We start from the raw sequence: 15,811 nt of genomic DNA on the forward strand, positions 1-15,811 counted from the left end.
AGCACAGGTGGCCTGGGGAATCCCTGGCACCCAGAGCCTGAGCGGCCAGCATCCTCAGACCTTCACGTCAGACAGCCAGCCCGGGTGACTCAGAATCACCAGAAGCCCCCAGGCCTGCAGAGTGCCTCGTGGGAGACCCCACAAAGAACATTTAGGGGAAAAAAAGAGGAGAGGCTGAGAGCGTCTACTACTCAGAAGGCTGCCACATAGAATAGTTCACACATGCGACTTGCCACGGTGCCAGGGAATGGAGAGAGACGGAACATGCCAGCAGCCGGGTGGGCACAGGTGACAGACTACAGGCCCCAGGGTGTCCCCCCTGGCCAATGTCTCACTCCCAGAGGAGCTAAAGCACTCCTTTGGGGGTGACACCTTTGAGGGTCATTTGCTTTCACTCCCACCCTGACTCTTCCTTGAAACTTGTTTGAGCTGCAAGGGGTGGGGATGTGGAAGGAGGAGCAGAGCGCCCCCTTTCTGACTTCAAGGCCCATGCACATCAGAACCTGCCTCTCCCCTCTGGTTTGCCAAAGGAAACCGTCAATGGCATGGTCAGTGGTCAGTGGAGGTGACAGGGTTCCCAAAGCCGGGGTCATGGAAGAAACCGGGAAACACCCCCTTTCCTTTCTCCACATATGACCCCCACACCCCCTCATTCCGCTTGCTAATAAGGCGTCTCCCCCCAAGACCCTCCTCTGTACCTGCCTGACTCTCCACGGGGCAGGGGAGACTCTCCCTTGGACACACCCCTGAGCTTTCTGCCCCCCAGAAACCCTGGCGTGATAAATTATGCAGCGCCACCTTTGTGAGCGCACTCTCAGCCAGGTGGGAGGGTTTGCTCCCTGTCTTTTGTTTCCGGCTTGGCTGGTAGTTCTTATCCCCAGCTTTGCACAGAGGTGAGGGGGGAAATCAGAAGGCCAAGTCGGGGCTTGCAGTCATGGCCAGACTCTCCCAGCGGGGGCACGGGCAGCGCCTCTCTCCCCCTCCTAACCAGAGCCGGCACAGCGGGGCGTGAGGCCGGCTCACGCCCCGTCCACTCAGCCGTGAACCCGGATGGCACAGCCTACGTGCCATAAAAGAAAGGAGTTTGCTCGCAAGGACGGAAGAGGTGCCCAAGGGCACCTGGGCTGTTTGCTTCTTGCTAAATCACAAAAGCAGAACCAAAATTGGAGTCCATAGGCTGCCAAGAAACTCAAGCTTATTTTCCTGGCTGTTCTGGGTGACCGGGCACTTTCTGAACCCCCTACCCCCACCCCTCCCAAACATCACATCATTGGCATGGACTTAAAAGGAAGAAACAAAGAGACACCAGGGGTCAAGCTTCTGGGGTGGAGGGGCTGGGGTTGAGGGTCAGTTGGGGACTTGAGACCCACATCAATTATCCCTGTGCGCAGACTGCTGAAGGCAGCACCCAGCCCCCTGCATTGAGACAACTGCTACCTGCTCAGCGGGGGGCCAACTCCCAGGGCCTCACCCTGGACCTCGCCCAGACCAACTAGAGCAGAGACGGCTCCTCAGGCTCACCTGTTGCTGGCTTAAGAGCCCTCCTTTGTGACAGTTTTCTGAAACAGGAGAGAACTCTGCTTAGGTTTCACGAGATATGGGGCAGCCGGGAATGGGGGGATGCTTGCAAGGTCTTCAAAAGAGAACAGGGAAAAAAAGTTGAATGAAAATTTCGGGTTCCATTTTAACCCCTGCCACTCTAGTATAATTTAGTGTTTACCTAGATCCTAAAAGGGCAAGAACTACCCCTAATCCACTTATACAAGCTTGCTAACAAACAGCTAATATTTATTCAGGCCTATAGCAACACAGGAGTTGTTAGGCTCTGCCCTGAACGCTCTGAACATATTATTCTCCTTTACTTCTCCCAAGAGTCTCGGGTGATCCTTTACCGTCAATCATTTAGTATGGCTCCATTCACAGACGAGAGCCCCAGAAGTTCAGGGCGATGAAGTATTTTGCACAGGGTCACGATGAAATGCCGAAAACCGGATTTAAACCCAGGCCCGCCTGCATATGCTTCCAAATCCCGGAGCTCTGCGAGAAGTGATTAGATCACAGCCTGACAAATGTGAGCCTGCTGAATGAATGAGCCAATGAATGGGTGCAGAGCCCCAGGTCTGGAATGCTCCGGCGTGGTCAGAGAGGAACACACACACACACACACACACACACACACACACACACACACACACACACACACACACACACTCACACACCGGTCCTGCCAGCTCTACACACTGGGAGCTCAGCAAGCACAGACATTCACCCGAGCTATTTATAGTGCCACACTGGGACAGTGGCGGCCAACACAGCAGCTCAAAGTCTCCCCCTCAACACCGCATCCCACCAGGCTGAGGAGGGCTCCTGATGCCGGCGATGAGTTGGCAGTCCAGCCAAGTCTGGGGCCCAGATGCCCCAAGCCCAGGCAACTGTGACAAAACTCATGGCTAAACGGCATCAAGGAATGTGGACAGGCTGTGGCGGAAACCGGCTACCATGCCTGCTAATCATGAGATGTGCCCAGTCCGAAAAGACACAAAGAGGGTGCCCCCTTAACGCAAACCTGTTCCTCTTCAGGAAACTCCTGGTATTGAACTTCTCTTTGAGGCAACAAAGTCTTGTTTTCCCTCCCACTATTTTCTTTTCATGGGTCAGGATTAGTGAGTCAATTTGTGGAAAGGGTGAGCAAAGACCTACATAATACCCGGTGCTCCGTAACCTCCCATGTTCCCTACTGGCCCAGAAAATGCACATGCCCAACGTGCTCTGTGTGGGTCATGTTCAGGCTTGGTTCCCTTGCACCTGTCACTCTTAATGCCATGTGCAAGTCCCAAAGATGTCATCTGATATCCCGTGGGGGCCAGAAGAGGAAGTCCAAAATCAGTGACAAGCCAAGCCGTCTTTCCCAAGCCCAATAAGATCTGGGACAAGGTCAACCCGGTAACCTTACAAAACCTGAGGGAAAGGGGTCCCCATCTCAGCCCCACTATTTGTGATCATCCTGAGAAAACACTCGTTTTCAACCTGAGCGCTCCAGGGTGGAATTCCCAACCTTCATTCCAAGGCAAGCTTTCCCCTCTACAAATGGTGCTAAGATGTGGGGCTGGAGCGATAGAGTAGGGCGTTTGCCTTGCATGCGGCCGACCCGGGTTCGATCCCCAGTATCCCATATGGTCCCCCTGAGGACCGCCAGGAGTAATTCCTGAGTGCAGAGCCAGGAGTAACCCTTATGCATCGCCGGGTGTGACCCAAAAAGCAAAAAAAAAAAAAAAATGGTGCTAAGATGATCTGAGGCCTCACCTCCCCCCTCCAGAGGAAGGGATCCATGGCGAATACCAGCAATTACATTCTCTTCCCAAAGCTTTTGCTTTGGGGCTACAACTGGCCATGTTCAGGGCCTACTCTTGGCTGTACACTCCAGGATTACTCCTGGTGGGGCTCAGGGGACCCTGTGGGGTGCTGGGGTTAGAACCCAGTCAACATGTGCAAGTTAAGTGCCCTACCCACTGTACTATCTCTCTGGCCCTCATCCCAAATCTTTAAGGTTGGTGACGCTCAGGCTAGAGGATTCCAGAAAAGTCCATCCTGGCAGTATCTAAGCAAATGTCTTAGACGTTGGGGTCTTAAATTCCCTCCAAGTAGAAGTCAGGCCTGCTTAACTGGGCTGTGATCCACCACCCCAGTCTTCTCCCTGAGCTCCTGAAAAAACAGGGTTGGGAATCCTCATGGGAGAATGTTTGGTTCAAGCCCCTGCTCAGTTCCACTGGTGCCGTGAATCCTCCAAGGATGGCCCAGAATCAGGTCAGGTGAAAGCCAGACCTTCAGGACTGGTCCATTGTTCTTCCCGGGCACTCACAGCCACCCATGTTTAGAAGGTTCTATTAAGCATTTGTCCTTAAAATGAACCCAAAAGAGTTCTCAAGAACCCTTTTATCCTTTTTTATTATTTTTAATGTGCAGCACTCAATACACACAAATCTCTGCTCTCACTCTCAGTGCAGATACAGCGCTGGCTTTTGGGACCGGAGGCTCTGGAGCCATGAAATCCTCTGGGCCAGTCTCAGCCCAGAACCTTCCACCCGTTCCTCCTTCCCTAGGGCGGGAGGCGACAATTCCCCCTCTCTGGCTTTGTTGGTATCCGTTTTAGTCCTTTTCTTTCTTTCTTTCTTTTTTTTTTTTCCTTAGTGCCATGCCATTTCCCTTGATCTTTTTCAAAACTTCCTCCAGGGGGCCGAGAGGAAAGTTCCATCGTCTTCCCTTGCAGCCCGAAGGGGGAAACCCCCCAAAATGAATAGCTGTCCCTTTAAGGGGCCCATGTGTTGGGAAGAGCAGCCACATTCCTACCCCAGTAGGGCCGCTGTCCCAACACGCCGAAGAGGCTACAAATAACCTTGCAGGAGAGAGCACAGGAGGGGAAGAAGAGCACAGCGCGCAGACAGACGAACGTGGGTCGGCCAGGCCAGGGCTGGGGAAGCTGCAGCGAAGACTGGAGAGAAAAGAGCAACTTCGGCGTGGAAAAAAAAAAAAAGTCATTTAAAACCCCGCGGGTAGTTTCAGTAACGGCTACGAGGGCTGCTGGGGGGGATCTGGGAGATGAACCAATCTCTAAAACAAGTGCCCAGGCATCTCCACGCCCCAGCTAGGCAAGTCCCCGAAATGTGCACGGCGCGGCAGCGGCGGCGGCGGCGGCGGCGGCGGGCGTTCTCCTCCCCGAAAAGAAAGAACCGGTGAAGGGCCAGGCTGGACCGGTGGGGGTGGGGTAGGGATTGGGGAGGGGGGCTCCATTCTGAACCCCACTTCCCACTCATCCCCGGAGGCGAGCAGCCTGCAGAGTCGCAACCAGGTTGCGTTGGGGTGCAAAGATCAAAGTTCTGTGATCTTGGGGCAGGGACGAGACGCAGGAGCAGCTGCTACTACAATCGCGGGGTGCAGCACGCCAGCCCGGGGCGCGGGGGAGACAGATCCCCACGGGCGCCGTCCGCACCCGCGGCGACGCCGGGCACCGAACACGAGATTAACAAGGAGCAGATGAAGCCGCCGTGCGGCTGCCATGCGTGCGGCTCCCCGAGGGTCACCGCGCGGCCGGGGGACACCCGCCTCCCCCCTCCAGGACGGTCCGCGGCGCCTTCCAGCAGTTTCTCCCCTTCTCTGCCCTCTTTTTCTCCCCCCAACCTCTCTCTCCCCCACCCCCCCCCCCCACACCTTACCCCCTCCGGTAAGGACTCAGGGCAGGTAGCTGATTGGCCGCGGTCAAGAGAGGGAACCCAAATACACCACTAAGCGGAGATGCTGCGACCAAGCAGTGCCCCCCGAGACCCTCGGGTGGGAGCAAGGTCTGGGGTGCCGGGCACTATTCCCGGAGCCGAGGAGCCCCCACCCCCCAGAGTTCAAGCATTCCGATTCCGCCGCGCGAGAGAGAGCCTGGAAGCCGGGCTAGCCGAGTGCACGCTCTCCGCCTTCGCCACCGTCCTCTCCCGCGCCCCTTTTCTTTGCACGCCTTCCTTTGCACCGAGGACACACAGACCCCGTCTTAACCCCACAGGGAAGCCGCCCCCCGCCCCCGGCTCCTCCAAGAGCCCCACGGCGAGGAGAGCGAGCTCCAGCCCGGCCCAGCCGCGCGTCCCGGAGGGGCCGGGGGGCGCTGCAAGTTTCCCTCCCCGCACGCTTTCCTTTGGGGGGGAGGCGAAGGGGGTGGCCTCGGGGGTCCCCCGGCCGGCCAGCCGGCGTCCCGCAAAGCGGCGGGGGAGCCCCGGACAAACTTGGCGGGCGGGTCGCTTACCGTGCGCGAGGAGCAGGGCGCCCAGCAGCAGCGGCGGCAGCAGCGCGCCCCTCGGCCGCCTCATGGTGCCGCGGCCACCCGCGGCCGGCCCGGGGGTCCCGCGTCGCGGGGAGTCGTTGCACGGGCCCCGAGCGGGGGAAGTTCCCGGGGACACGGCGCCGCGCGCCCCGACACTCGCCCTCCCGCCGCCGCTGCCCGCAGTGCCGCCCGCGCCGAGGCCGCCCCGCCAGGGGACCAGCAGGGGGGGGTGTCCCGGGCCCCGCCGCCCCGCCCCCCGCGCCGCGGCCCCCGCCACCGCCACCGAGCCTGGGCCCGCCCCCCGCGCCGGCCCGGCCCCTTCCCGCCCTCGGCCCCCGCCCCCCGGCCCGGACCCCACCCGCCCGCGCCTGCAGCGCTCCCGCCGCTCTGCGGCTCTCCGCCGCCCCTCCTGCGTTCCTCGCCCTCCAGAGAAGGGCCCCTTACCCGTCCCCATCGCGGCTGCTTCAGTGTCCCGAGTTAAAAAAAAGAAAAAAATCAATCCAAGGGGCCCCTCTCGGGCCCTGCTCCCTTAACCTAACTCGTGGGCGGAGTGGGGGGGAGCACCCGGCCTGACCCAAGTTGCCTGGACGTGACCCCAGCCCCCCTAGCGGCCTCAAGTGCAGACTTTATTGATGTGTCGGAATACGCAAGGCTGACTAATGCATAATCCTCTTGGTCTTTACTGACATCAAACAAGGGGCGACAGGGGGTCCGGGGGGGCTGTCTCTTAACTAGCGTTCTCACCGTCCGAATTCCCTCTTTGAGAGTTTCAGTCCCCTCTCCCCGCCCACCCCCGCTGGCCAGGGCTCACACTCGCCACGACCTTCTTTCTTTTCATCTACTCATTTCCTGAGGTGGTTGTCTGCGTCCAGTGGCCCCAGCACAGACATCCAGAATTGGCCCAGACAGATTAAGTTCCTCCTTGCTGTCTTGGTAAATCAGTCTTGATAGTCTCTCCATCGTTTAGAGAAAAAAAAAATACCCCCCCCCTCCCGGGAAGTAAGGCAAAAAGTTCTTTCTTGCAGTTTGGAACTTGTCCCTGAAACATCAGCCTTCTCCTAGTTTCAGTCTATCGACCTCCAGGCAAGATTGAATTTGAGGGTTACTACATGAGCCATCGCACAGTGGGTAGGGCGTTTGCCTTGCACGCAGCAGACCTGGGTTCAATTCCTCTGCCCCTCTAGGAAAGCCCTGCAAGCTCCGGAGACTATTTCGCCCACATGGCAGAGCCTGGCAAGCTAGCCTTAGGTGTATTCAATATACCAAAAACAGTAACAAGTCTCACAATGGAGATGTTACTGGTGCCCGCTGGAGCAAATCAATGAACAACGGGAAGACGTGCTACAGTGCTACACGAAGTTATAAATGCCTCTTACACCTTTGGTGCCTGAGTCTCCCGGAACACATTAATAATTTGGATTAGTCCAGAGAGTCAGTGCAAAGGTTAAGGCAGTTGCCTGACGCATAGCTAACCAGTACCTCATCCGGTCCTGAGCACTTCCAGAAGTCATCCACCAGCCCAGAGTCAGGAGTTAAGCCTTGAGTACATCCAGGCATGGCCTGAAACTCAAAATAACCATGTGGATTGCTTTTGTAGGTTGAATCTTCCATTTTCTAGTTGGAATCTTGTCTTGTCACTTTTTTTTTCCTTTTTAATTTAGGACCACACCCTGCTGTGCTCAGGGGATCATGCTTTTGAGATACGCAAGCCGGGCATGAAACCCTGCCCTTCCTGCATGCCATCATCCCTTTGAGCCATCTCCCCAGATCTCTGTCATGTTTCTTTTTTACCAAGTACATCCTTAAGGATCCTATTCTATCAGCTCTGCTTCCCTGCTGGTATGTCAAAATTTCTTGGCTTCAGATAACCTGAAGCTTCTTTCCAACACCTCCACTTACTAGTAAATGTAAGTGGAAGACCCAAACACCCTCATTTAGCTGAAAGAAATGTAACTTGGCATAGTGCAAAGCAGAGATATTAGGAGATATTGCCAAAGGGTAGGTTAGGTTGAAAACTCTTCTTTGCTTGTTTTCAAACCCTTTGAAATAACCATTTTTGATTAAAGCTAACATTAATTTGAAAAAAGCAACATTCCCCTCCATGAAGTGGTTAACTCCTTCTTAGCCAATACTTTTCCTATGCTGTTTTGCCTGAAAATTTTCACCCAAATGAAATGTGGTTGAACAAGCATCTCCATGGTAACTTTTTCTGAGAACTTTGCAGAATATGTGTAGTTCTTCTTGCTGACTGAAGGGGGCAGTAGAGTCAGGTCAGGTTTACATGATTTTACTGGTAGGAGAGACTGAAGGCCTTCAATAGCTTGCACATAATCTGAAATCCAAGGAAAAAAAGAATTGTCAGATTTTTTTAAAAAATTAAAGTGAGGGGCTGGAGCCATAGCACAGCGGGTAGGGCATTTGCCTTGTATGCGGCCGACCCGGGTTCGATTCCCAGCATCCCATATGGTCCCCTGAGCACCACCAGGAGTAATTCCTGAGTGCAGAGCCAGGAGTAACCCCTGTGCATCGCCAAATGTGACCCAAAAAGAAAAAAAAATTAAGTGAAATTTCGTTGCAACATCATAAAAATTTCAGATCTGCTTATATTTAGATGTGTTCAGTGGTGAAATCATGCGTGTTCAAATCAACATATATATGCGTATGCCACTACAAGTTCAGTTCTGTCCGTCCCACAATCCCACCTAACATTTTTTGTTTGTTTGTTTTTGGTCCACACTCAGCGATGCTCAGCGGTTACTCCTGGCTCTGCACTCAGGAATAACTTCTAGAAGTGCTCTGGGACCATATGGGATGTCAGGGATCGAACCTGGGTCTGCTGTGAGCATGGTAAACATCCTATCCACTGTGCTATCATTCCGGCCCCCCTTCGCCCCTCCGTCCCCCCACCCATCTTAAGATGTTTTTTGATGCAGTCTTGGTCTCTGGGTTTCAATATAAGTTGCTGACTTGCCTTTAAACCTGTTGAGAAAGATCTGATTCTGGAGACCATATTTTGTTCCACATGAAAACTAGAGACATGTGGTAGAATGAATCCATTTGTCCAAAAAATCCAGGACAGGCGGTCACCATACTTTCAATGTCAGGGGATTAAGAAGTTAGAAACAGTTTCCACTCTGTATGCAGAGGACAGACAGGTCCCTTTCCAGAAAGCATGATTTGTGTTGTTTTTCTGGGGTTGTGGAAGCAGGGGGGAGGCTGGCTGGCCCTGTCTGACTCAGGCTCGAGAGACTGTGTTTGCTGTGTGCATCCCAAGGCCTCCTCCTCCATGGTTCAGCTCAGTTCTGGTGCACAGAGCCATCCCTGGCTGCTGTGAGTCACTGGGAATATCAATGGGTAGAAACGAATCCTTGCCTGGGTCACCCCCTAGGGTGAGTTAAGTCTTGGCTGTCAGAAACCGCTCTTGTGCCAGGAGTGCTAAGCCATATTTATTTTTACCAGGCCTCTCAGACTTTCTTGTTTGGAGTGAGAGATCCTGAAAAGCATGCCAGAATGGGCTGTTTGTCTCCCTTGTTATTGTCCTCTGGGACATGCCCCCAGAAAAGTTGTAGGGAACTGCCAATTCCAGAGGGGTCTCAGAGGCACTGGTTTCCTCAGAAACACCACCCCTCTTCCCCATCCTTCTAGGACAATCCGGGGGAACTGAATTTCCAAGATCAGAATATTGCCCTGAATTAGACCATCACTAATGGTCCTTTCAAAGCAAACACAGGGGATGCTATAGCAGCAAAATTGAAATGGGCACTATTTTGATGCAGTTGGTTGGGTCGGTAGAATGCTCTCATAACCCGGGTCCCATTCAACAATCTGAATTTCTAAACATGATTCTTTGTAAAGAGTCAAAGTTCTTATGCTTCACACTTTAAAACAGTTCTTGAGGTTGGAGAGAGAGAGAGAGTGCATCAGGTAGAGCTCTTGCCTTGCATATGCTGACCCAGGTTCAATCCCTGGTACCCTAAGTGGTGCCCTTAGTCACACCAGGAATAATCTCTAAGCACAGGGATAAGCCCTTATTGCCACTGGGTGTGGTCCAAAACTCAAAAAAAAAATTTTAAAGAAATAAAACAGTGGTTGGCACAACACCCGAAAGAAGAGAGAGAGAGCAAAAGGGAATGCCCTGCCACAGAGATGGGGTGGGGGGGGAAGGGGGGAAGTTGGGAGGGATACTGGGATCATTGGTGGTGGAGAATGCACACTGGTGGAGGGATGGGTACTAGATCATTGTATGACTGAAACGTAACCACAAAAGTTTGTGTCTGTAACTGTACCTCATGGTGATTCATGTAAAAATTTTTAAAAATTAAAAAAAGAAAGAATTAAACATTGTAATTCTTATTACAATGTTTACAATTACAATTCAAAATAATAATAAACAGTGGTTGGGGCTGGACCACACTTGGCAGTGCTCAGGGGCTATTCCTGGCTCTGTACTCAGGAGTTACTTCTGTCAGTGCTCAGGTGATAGTGTCTAGTGCTGAAATTGAGATAGGGCTGGCTGCATGCAAGGCAAGTGACTTTACCCGATCCTACCCCTTCGGCCCAAATAGTAGTTCTCAATAAATAGTGACTTTGCAAACAGGGAAAATGGATACAGGTTAAGGATGAAGTTAAACACCCTCCAATGAGCAGGGTACCCTTTACTACAACAATAAATTGCCCAAATCCAAAATGTTAAGTACTAAAGTTGAGAGGCCCTGCTCTAAATTGAAGAACATGAATTTGGGGGCTATGGAGATAGTATAGGGGTAAGGCACTTGCCTTGGATTGGATCCCTGGCACTGCATATAATCCCTTGAGCACCGTCAGAAGTGATCCCTGAGCACGGAGCCAGAGGTAAGCCCTGACACAGGCGGGTGTGTCCTCCCCGCCAAAGAAAAAGATCACGAGTCTGCAAAGACGGTTCCATCTTTTCTCTAAAATCACTTTTGGTTTAAGACAACTGTGAGTGGAGGAAAAATACTTACTTAAATTGTAGAAAGGAAGACAAGAGCAAAGGCTGCTCAAAGAGTGTGACATGCAGGGAAGCCTGCTTTCAGGATTCCTTCTAGCAGGATTTATTCATGCCAGGCTGTGAAGGGGCGGTGGTCATCAGATATACAGGGTCCCTGGAACTGACAGTTTGATGGGGATATGGTGGTAAAGGGGAGGTCACCGCTATGTAGAAGCATTAAAAGAATAATCCCACCCATGAATTTGAAACTAACAATAATAGGGGCATTCAAGGAAAAATACAGGGTTCCATGAAAGGAGGAGAAGTTTGATTTAGATTTGGCAGGGTCAAGGAAGAAATTTCAGGAACCCTGACATGTAGTTGAGTAAGTCATCAGGGCTCAGAGTGGATGGGGAGGGCCTCCTAGGCAGAAAGAACAGTATTTGCCAAGGCCCTGAGCCAAGAAAGAGTCCTTAGGATTTATGGAAAAGTGTCATTAACTTTTAGCAATGAGTGCTTTTATCTGGGTCCAGGGGAGGCAAGGGGGGCTGGGTGGAGAGTACTGGGAAGAATGTGATTTGCATTTCTCTGCTCTCTTTAATTGCAAACTCTCCACACCACCATCTCACGTTCCAGTTTAGCAGTATTACTCCTGTGAAGCTCCGGAGTCCAAGGCTAATCCATTCCCCTGGCCTATCTTGGGGGAAAAGTGGGTCTTTCTAGTACCATTTTTTCCCCTCTGAAAAACTTGTTATTCCCACACCTGGCATGTAGAAATAGAATCTGTCCAGCACCTATCTCGGTATGTTTATTTCAGTAGCAAAGATATATTTAGAAGGGTGGACAAATAAACACCCATTTAATAACAAGCATGGAGCAAGCATCTTTATAAATGGTTTCTCTGTTTCCGTTCTTGCCCCTTTATAAGTCAGTCTCTATATAGCAATCAGAATGACCCCTCAGAAAACATAAATTAAATCATGTCATTAGTCACTTTAAAATCTTGCAATGGCTTCCTATTGCACTTAGAAGATCCATAATTCTTACATGAGCCTTCATGTAATGTAATTCACCCAAGGCCTTTGCGTCTGACCTCTGCCTAGATTTTTAACTCATTCTGCTCTGGCCACCCTGACTTGCTTTCAATGCTGCGACATGCTAGCACGTCTGTCCGTCCATCGTCTGTTTGAGAACTTGGTGTGTTGTCTCTTTCTTCTTAGCTGTTTTCCTAGGCCCTTTTATTGCTGGGCTCAGCTCAGCATCTTGTAATGGTCTGTAAGAAGCCTCGTCCTTCCCCATAGCATTGTCAGGTTCTCTCACTGCCTGTACTCTACTTTATTTTGCAAACTGAGTAAGTTTTCATAGAGGTGACATTATAATTTAGCTTAGGTCCTAGAAGGTGTGTAAGAGTTTACTGATTAGAAAATATCAGAGAGAATTTTAGGTAGAGAGAAGGGTTCATGCATAAATAAGTGAGGTGCAACAGAGCTTGGAATATTTGGGTCTGTCGAGTACCAAGTTCTGATTGGAGGAAAGAGGGATTGGCCAGGTCACTGGGAATGTAGGTGGGAGCTAGGCTGAAGAGATAGATAAGTCTCATGTTAGGGAATTTGACTTCAATTTTGCTTCATGCTAGAACTTGATGAGTCAGCAACATCTTTGCTGGTTTTTGTGTGTATGTGGGGGGGGCCACACCTGGTTGTGCTCAGAGATTACTCTTTGCTCTGTACTCAGGGATCACTCCTGGTGGGGCTTGAGGTAACATATGCAATACTGAAGATCAAGCTTGGGTTAGCTGTATGAAAGACAAGGACCATGCCACCTGCCACACTAGCTCTTTTTAAGTAAGGAAGAAATGTGATCACATTTGAATTGTAGAACAATAAAATTAAAAACTAGGAAGTGGGGCTGGAGTGATAGTACACAGGGTAGGACGTTTGCCTTGCATGCGGCCAATCCGGGCTCTATTCCCAGTATCCCATATGATCCCCTGAGCACCACCAGGAGTAATTCCTGAATGCAAAGCCAGGAGTAACCCTGTGCATCGCTGGGTGTGACCCAAAAAGAAAAAAAAAAAACCTAGGAAGTGCTAGGAATCAAACCAGAGTTGGGCTAGCTACTTAAGCTCTATCTCTCCAGCCCAAAGTGATAAACTCTTTAAAATAATGTAAAGGAGGGAGCTGGAGAGAGAGTACAGCAGGTAGGGCATTTCCTTGCACAGAGCCAGCCTGGGATTGGTTCCTTGAACTCCCTATGGTGCCTTCCTAAGCGCAGTCAGGAGCAAGCCCTGAGAACTGGTGGGTCTGGCCCCCCAAACTACCCTCCCCCCAAAAAAAAGACATAGAGAATGGCTAAGACAAAATAGACAAAGAGATGGAAGCTTGTTGCTTAATATTCTAAAATTCACAAACTTTCATTTCATATCCTAAACTATCTCATGCTTTCTAGTATATTCCGCCTCACCCTCTTGAACTATTCTCTTCAGTACAAGCAGTGTTGCCTCTCTGGCTTTTGTTGACACTATTGGTTTTTACCCTGAGAATCCCTTAGGATATACAAACATGTCACAAACAGTATTTTGGTGGGGATAGACTAAGTCAATGATTTCTGACACATTCCCAGTTCCTTTCTAAATGATACCTGACGTTTTTATGACTTTTTGTTTCATGAATCTGTTTTACGTTTGATTCCTGAGGCAACCATTAAGTCCTCTGGATCAGGGGATCCTCATTTCTTGCGGGGGGTGAGGGGATGAGAAAAACTCTTTAACCAGCTATTGGGCTGTAGAGAGAAGACAGGAGTCAGGTGTTTGCCTTGCCCAGAGTCATCGTGATTCACTCCCTGACACCCCACATGGTCCCCTGAGCACAGAGTCAGGAGTAAGCTCTGAGCACAGCTGGATGTTGTTCCCAAATCTAACAACTAACCAACCAACCAAACAGAACCCAGGCATTTTTTTCTTCAGGCATTGAACCTGGACATTTATAGATGATAACCAAAGTCGATGCTTGCAAAGAGCTCAGAGTCAAGCAGGAGTGCAGGTGAAATGTTTCAGAATGACACGCATGCTTACTAAGAGTCATACACTGCAAATAACTTGTCTTTGTTGCTGTGCTGGGGATTGAACTGAAAACCTCACACGTGCAAGGTAAACGCTCTCCCATACTGTAAGGCGCATGCTCTAAGAGAAACAAAGGCACAGATGATTTGGGGAAGACTACCAAGAAAGGTTAAAAAAAAATCAAAAACAAAAAACTAACTTCCTTTCTTATTCTGTGCAAATGGCCTGCATCAAAGATCAGAAACAAAGTGTCAGTGAGGATGTTGAGCAAAAGGAACTCTGATACATGTTTGTGGGTAGGAATAGAAAATTGAACAGCTGTTATTAAAACAACGGCATGCAGATTCTTTATTAAAAAATGAAAATGGGCCAAAGAGATAGTACAATGGGTAGGGTGCTTGCTTGATTGCAGCCAATCTGGGTTTGGTCCCCGGCACTCCATCTGGTCCTCTGAGTCCCTCTAGGAGTGGTTCCTGTCCATAGAACCAGGAGTAAGCCCCCCAAAACCACCATATCTGGCTCCAAATTAAAATAGAAAGTTAGGATGTGGTTCAAGCGGGAGAGTATGTGTCTGAGACCCTGTGCTCCATCCCCAGCACTGCTTGGACCCCAGTGCACCTCCTGGAGAGTCTCTGCATCCCTGAATCATGATTGCAGTGTCCTCTAACCCCAAATACAAAAAGTTAAAATAGAAATTCCACATGATCCAGGAATACTACTCCTAGGTATTGATTTGAGGGATATGGAAACACGGATTTGAAATGATATTTGCACCCTATGTTCATAGCAGCAGTATTCAACAATAGCCAAAATATGGACTCAACCTAAATGTCCATGCTCAGTGAGTGCTACTCTGCTGTGGAAAAATAGAAAAATAACCTGTGGGGGCACAATGGATGAAACTTGAGTTGATTATGCTAAGTAAAGTATCACTGTATCACTGTCATCCCGGTGATCATTGATTTGTTTGAGCAGGCACCAGTAACGTCTCCATTGGTCTTAGCCTTGAAATTTCAGCAGCCTCTCTTTACTCGTTCTTCCCAGCAGTGCTACATTGGAGGCTCTTTCAGGGTCAGGGGAATGAGACCCATCATTGTTACTGTATTTGGCATATCGAATATGCCACAGAGAGCTTGCCAGGCTCTGTTGTGCAGGCAGGATGCTCTCGGTACCTTTTCAAGTTCTCTGAGAGGGTGAAATAGGCTATAAGAGGTTTCTCGGTCGCAGGCTTCCAGGAGCATTGTTTTATAGTTTCTGGATCTTGGCCGTTGATTGGATTACATGATGCTGGGAGTAATTTGTGGGTGTGGCTGCCAAGCTACTGGAAAATGGGGATCTGAGTCTGGGTGGAGGAAGCTCATTCCCAGTCTGAGCAGACTTGGAGAACTCAGCCCTAGGTCCTGCACACCTGGGTTCCTCTGTCTGTTCCTAAGTAAAGTAAGACAGTAAAACACAACTATTGAATAGTGTTAGTCACATGTGGAATATCAGCAAAGATACAACAAAATTGAACTCTTAGAAACAATGACAGTGGTTATCAGGGGGAGAGTGGAGGGTCGTGGGAAGGATGAGCTGTGTGGTCAGATCAGTGATGGGCTATAACCAAAACTTTGGTAATAGGAGAGGTGACATTGAGAGGTGTGAAGTTAAATTCCTGAAATGCCATAATATATAAAACAATAAGTCAATGAAATAAAAAATAATGTTTCCTCTTTTATGGAAATCTATTTTTGAACTTCTGCTATAGCATTTTAAAATATAACATAACAAGATGGTACTAGTCTGTAATCACCTTTGCACTCCTGTTCCATTTAAGCTATTTCCTCTTAACCGTGTGTGTATAATGCATTAGCTATTCTGAACTGCCAGAGTCAGTGAACATTTCTTTTTCTTTGCAAATTCTCCCAAAGCTCATATCTGTTGACCCGTGGCAGTCCAAAATGACTTCTGCAAATAGCATTTTTAATTTAAACACGCTAATCCCATACAGAGGCACGCTACT

General features: G+C 50.1%; 1 protein-coding gene across 1 annotated transcript in view; it reads right to left on the reverse strand.

Moving 5' to 3' along the window:
- LRP4 (LDL receptor related protein 4) overlaps positions 1-6,006 on the reverse strand; it is a 67,839-nt gene extending 61,833 nt beyond the window's left edge. Inside the window, exon 1 of the mRNA XM_055142161.1 lies at positions 5,783-6,006. Within this exon, the coding sequence (XP_054998136.1) occupies positions 5,783-5,846 (64 nt within the window). The 5' untranslated portion in view covers positions 5,847-6,006. The remainder of the gene's footprint in view (positions 1-5,782) is intronic.
- Between the last annotated feature and the right edge of the window lie 9,805 nt (positions 6,007-15,811).

Source organism: Sorex araneus, chromosome 6 (assembly GCF_027595985.1).
Source record: "Sorex araneus isolate mSorAra2 chromosome 6, mSorAra2.pri, whole genome shotgun sequence".
NCBI lineage: Eukaryota > Metazoa > Chordata > Mammalia > Eulipotyphla > Soricidae > Sorex > Sorex araneus.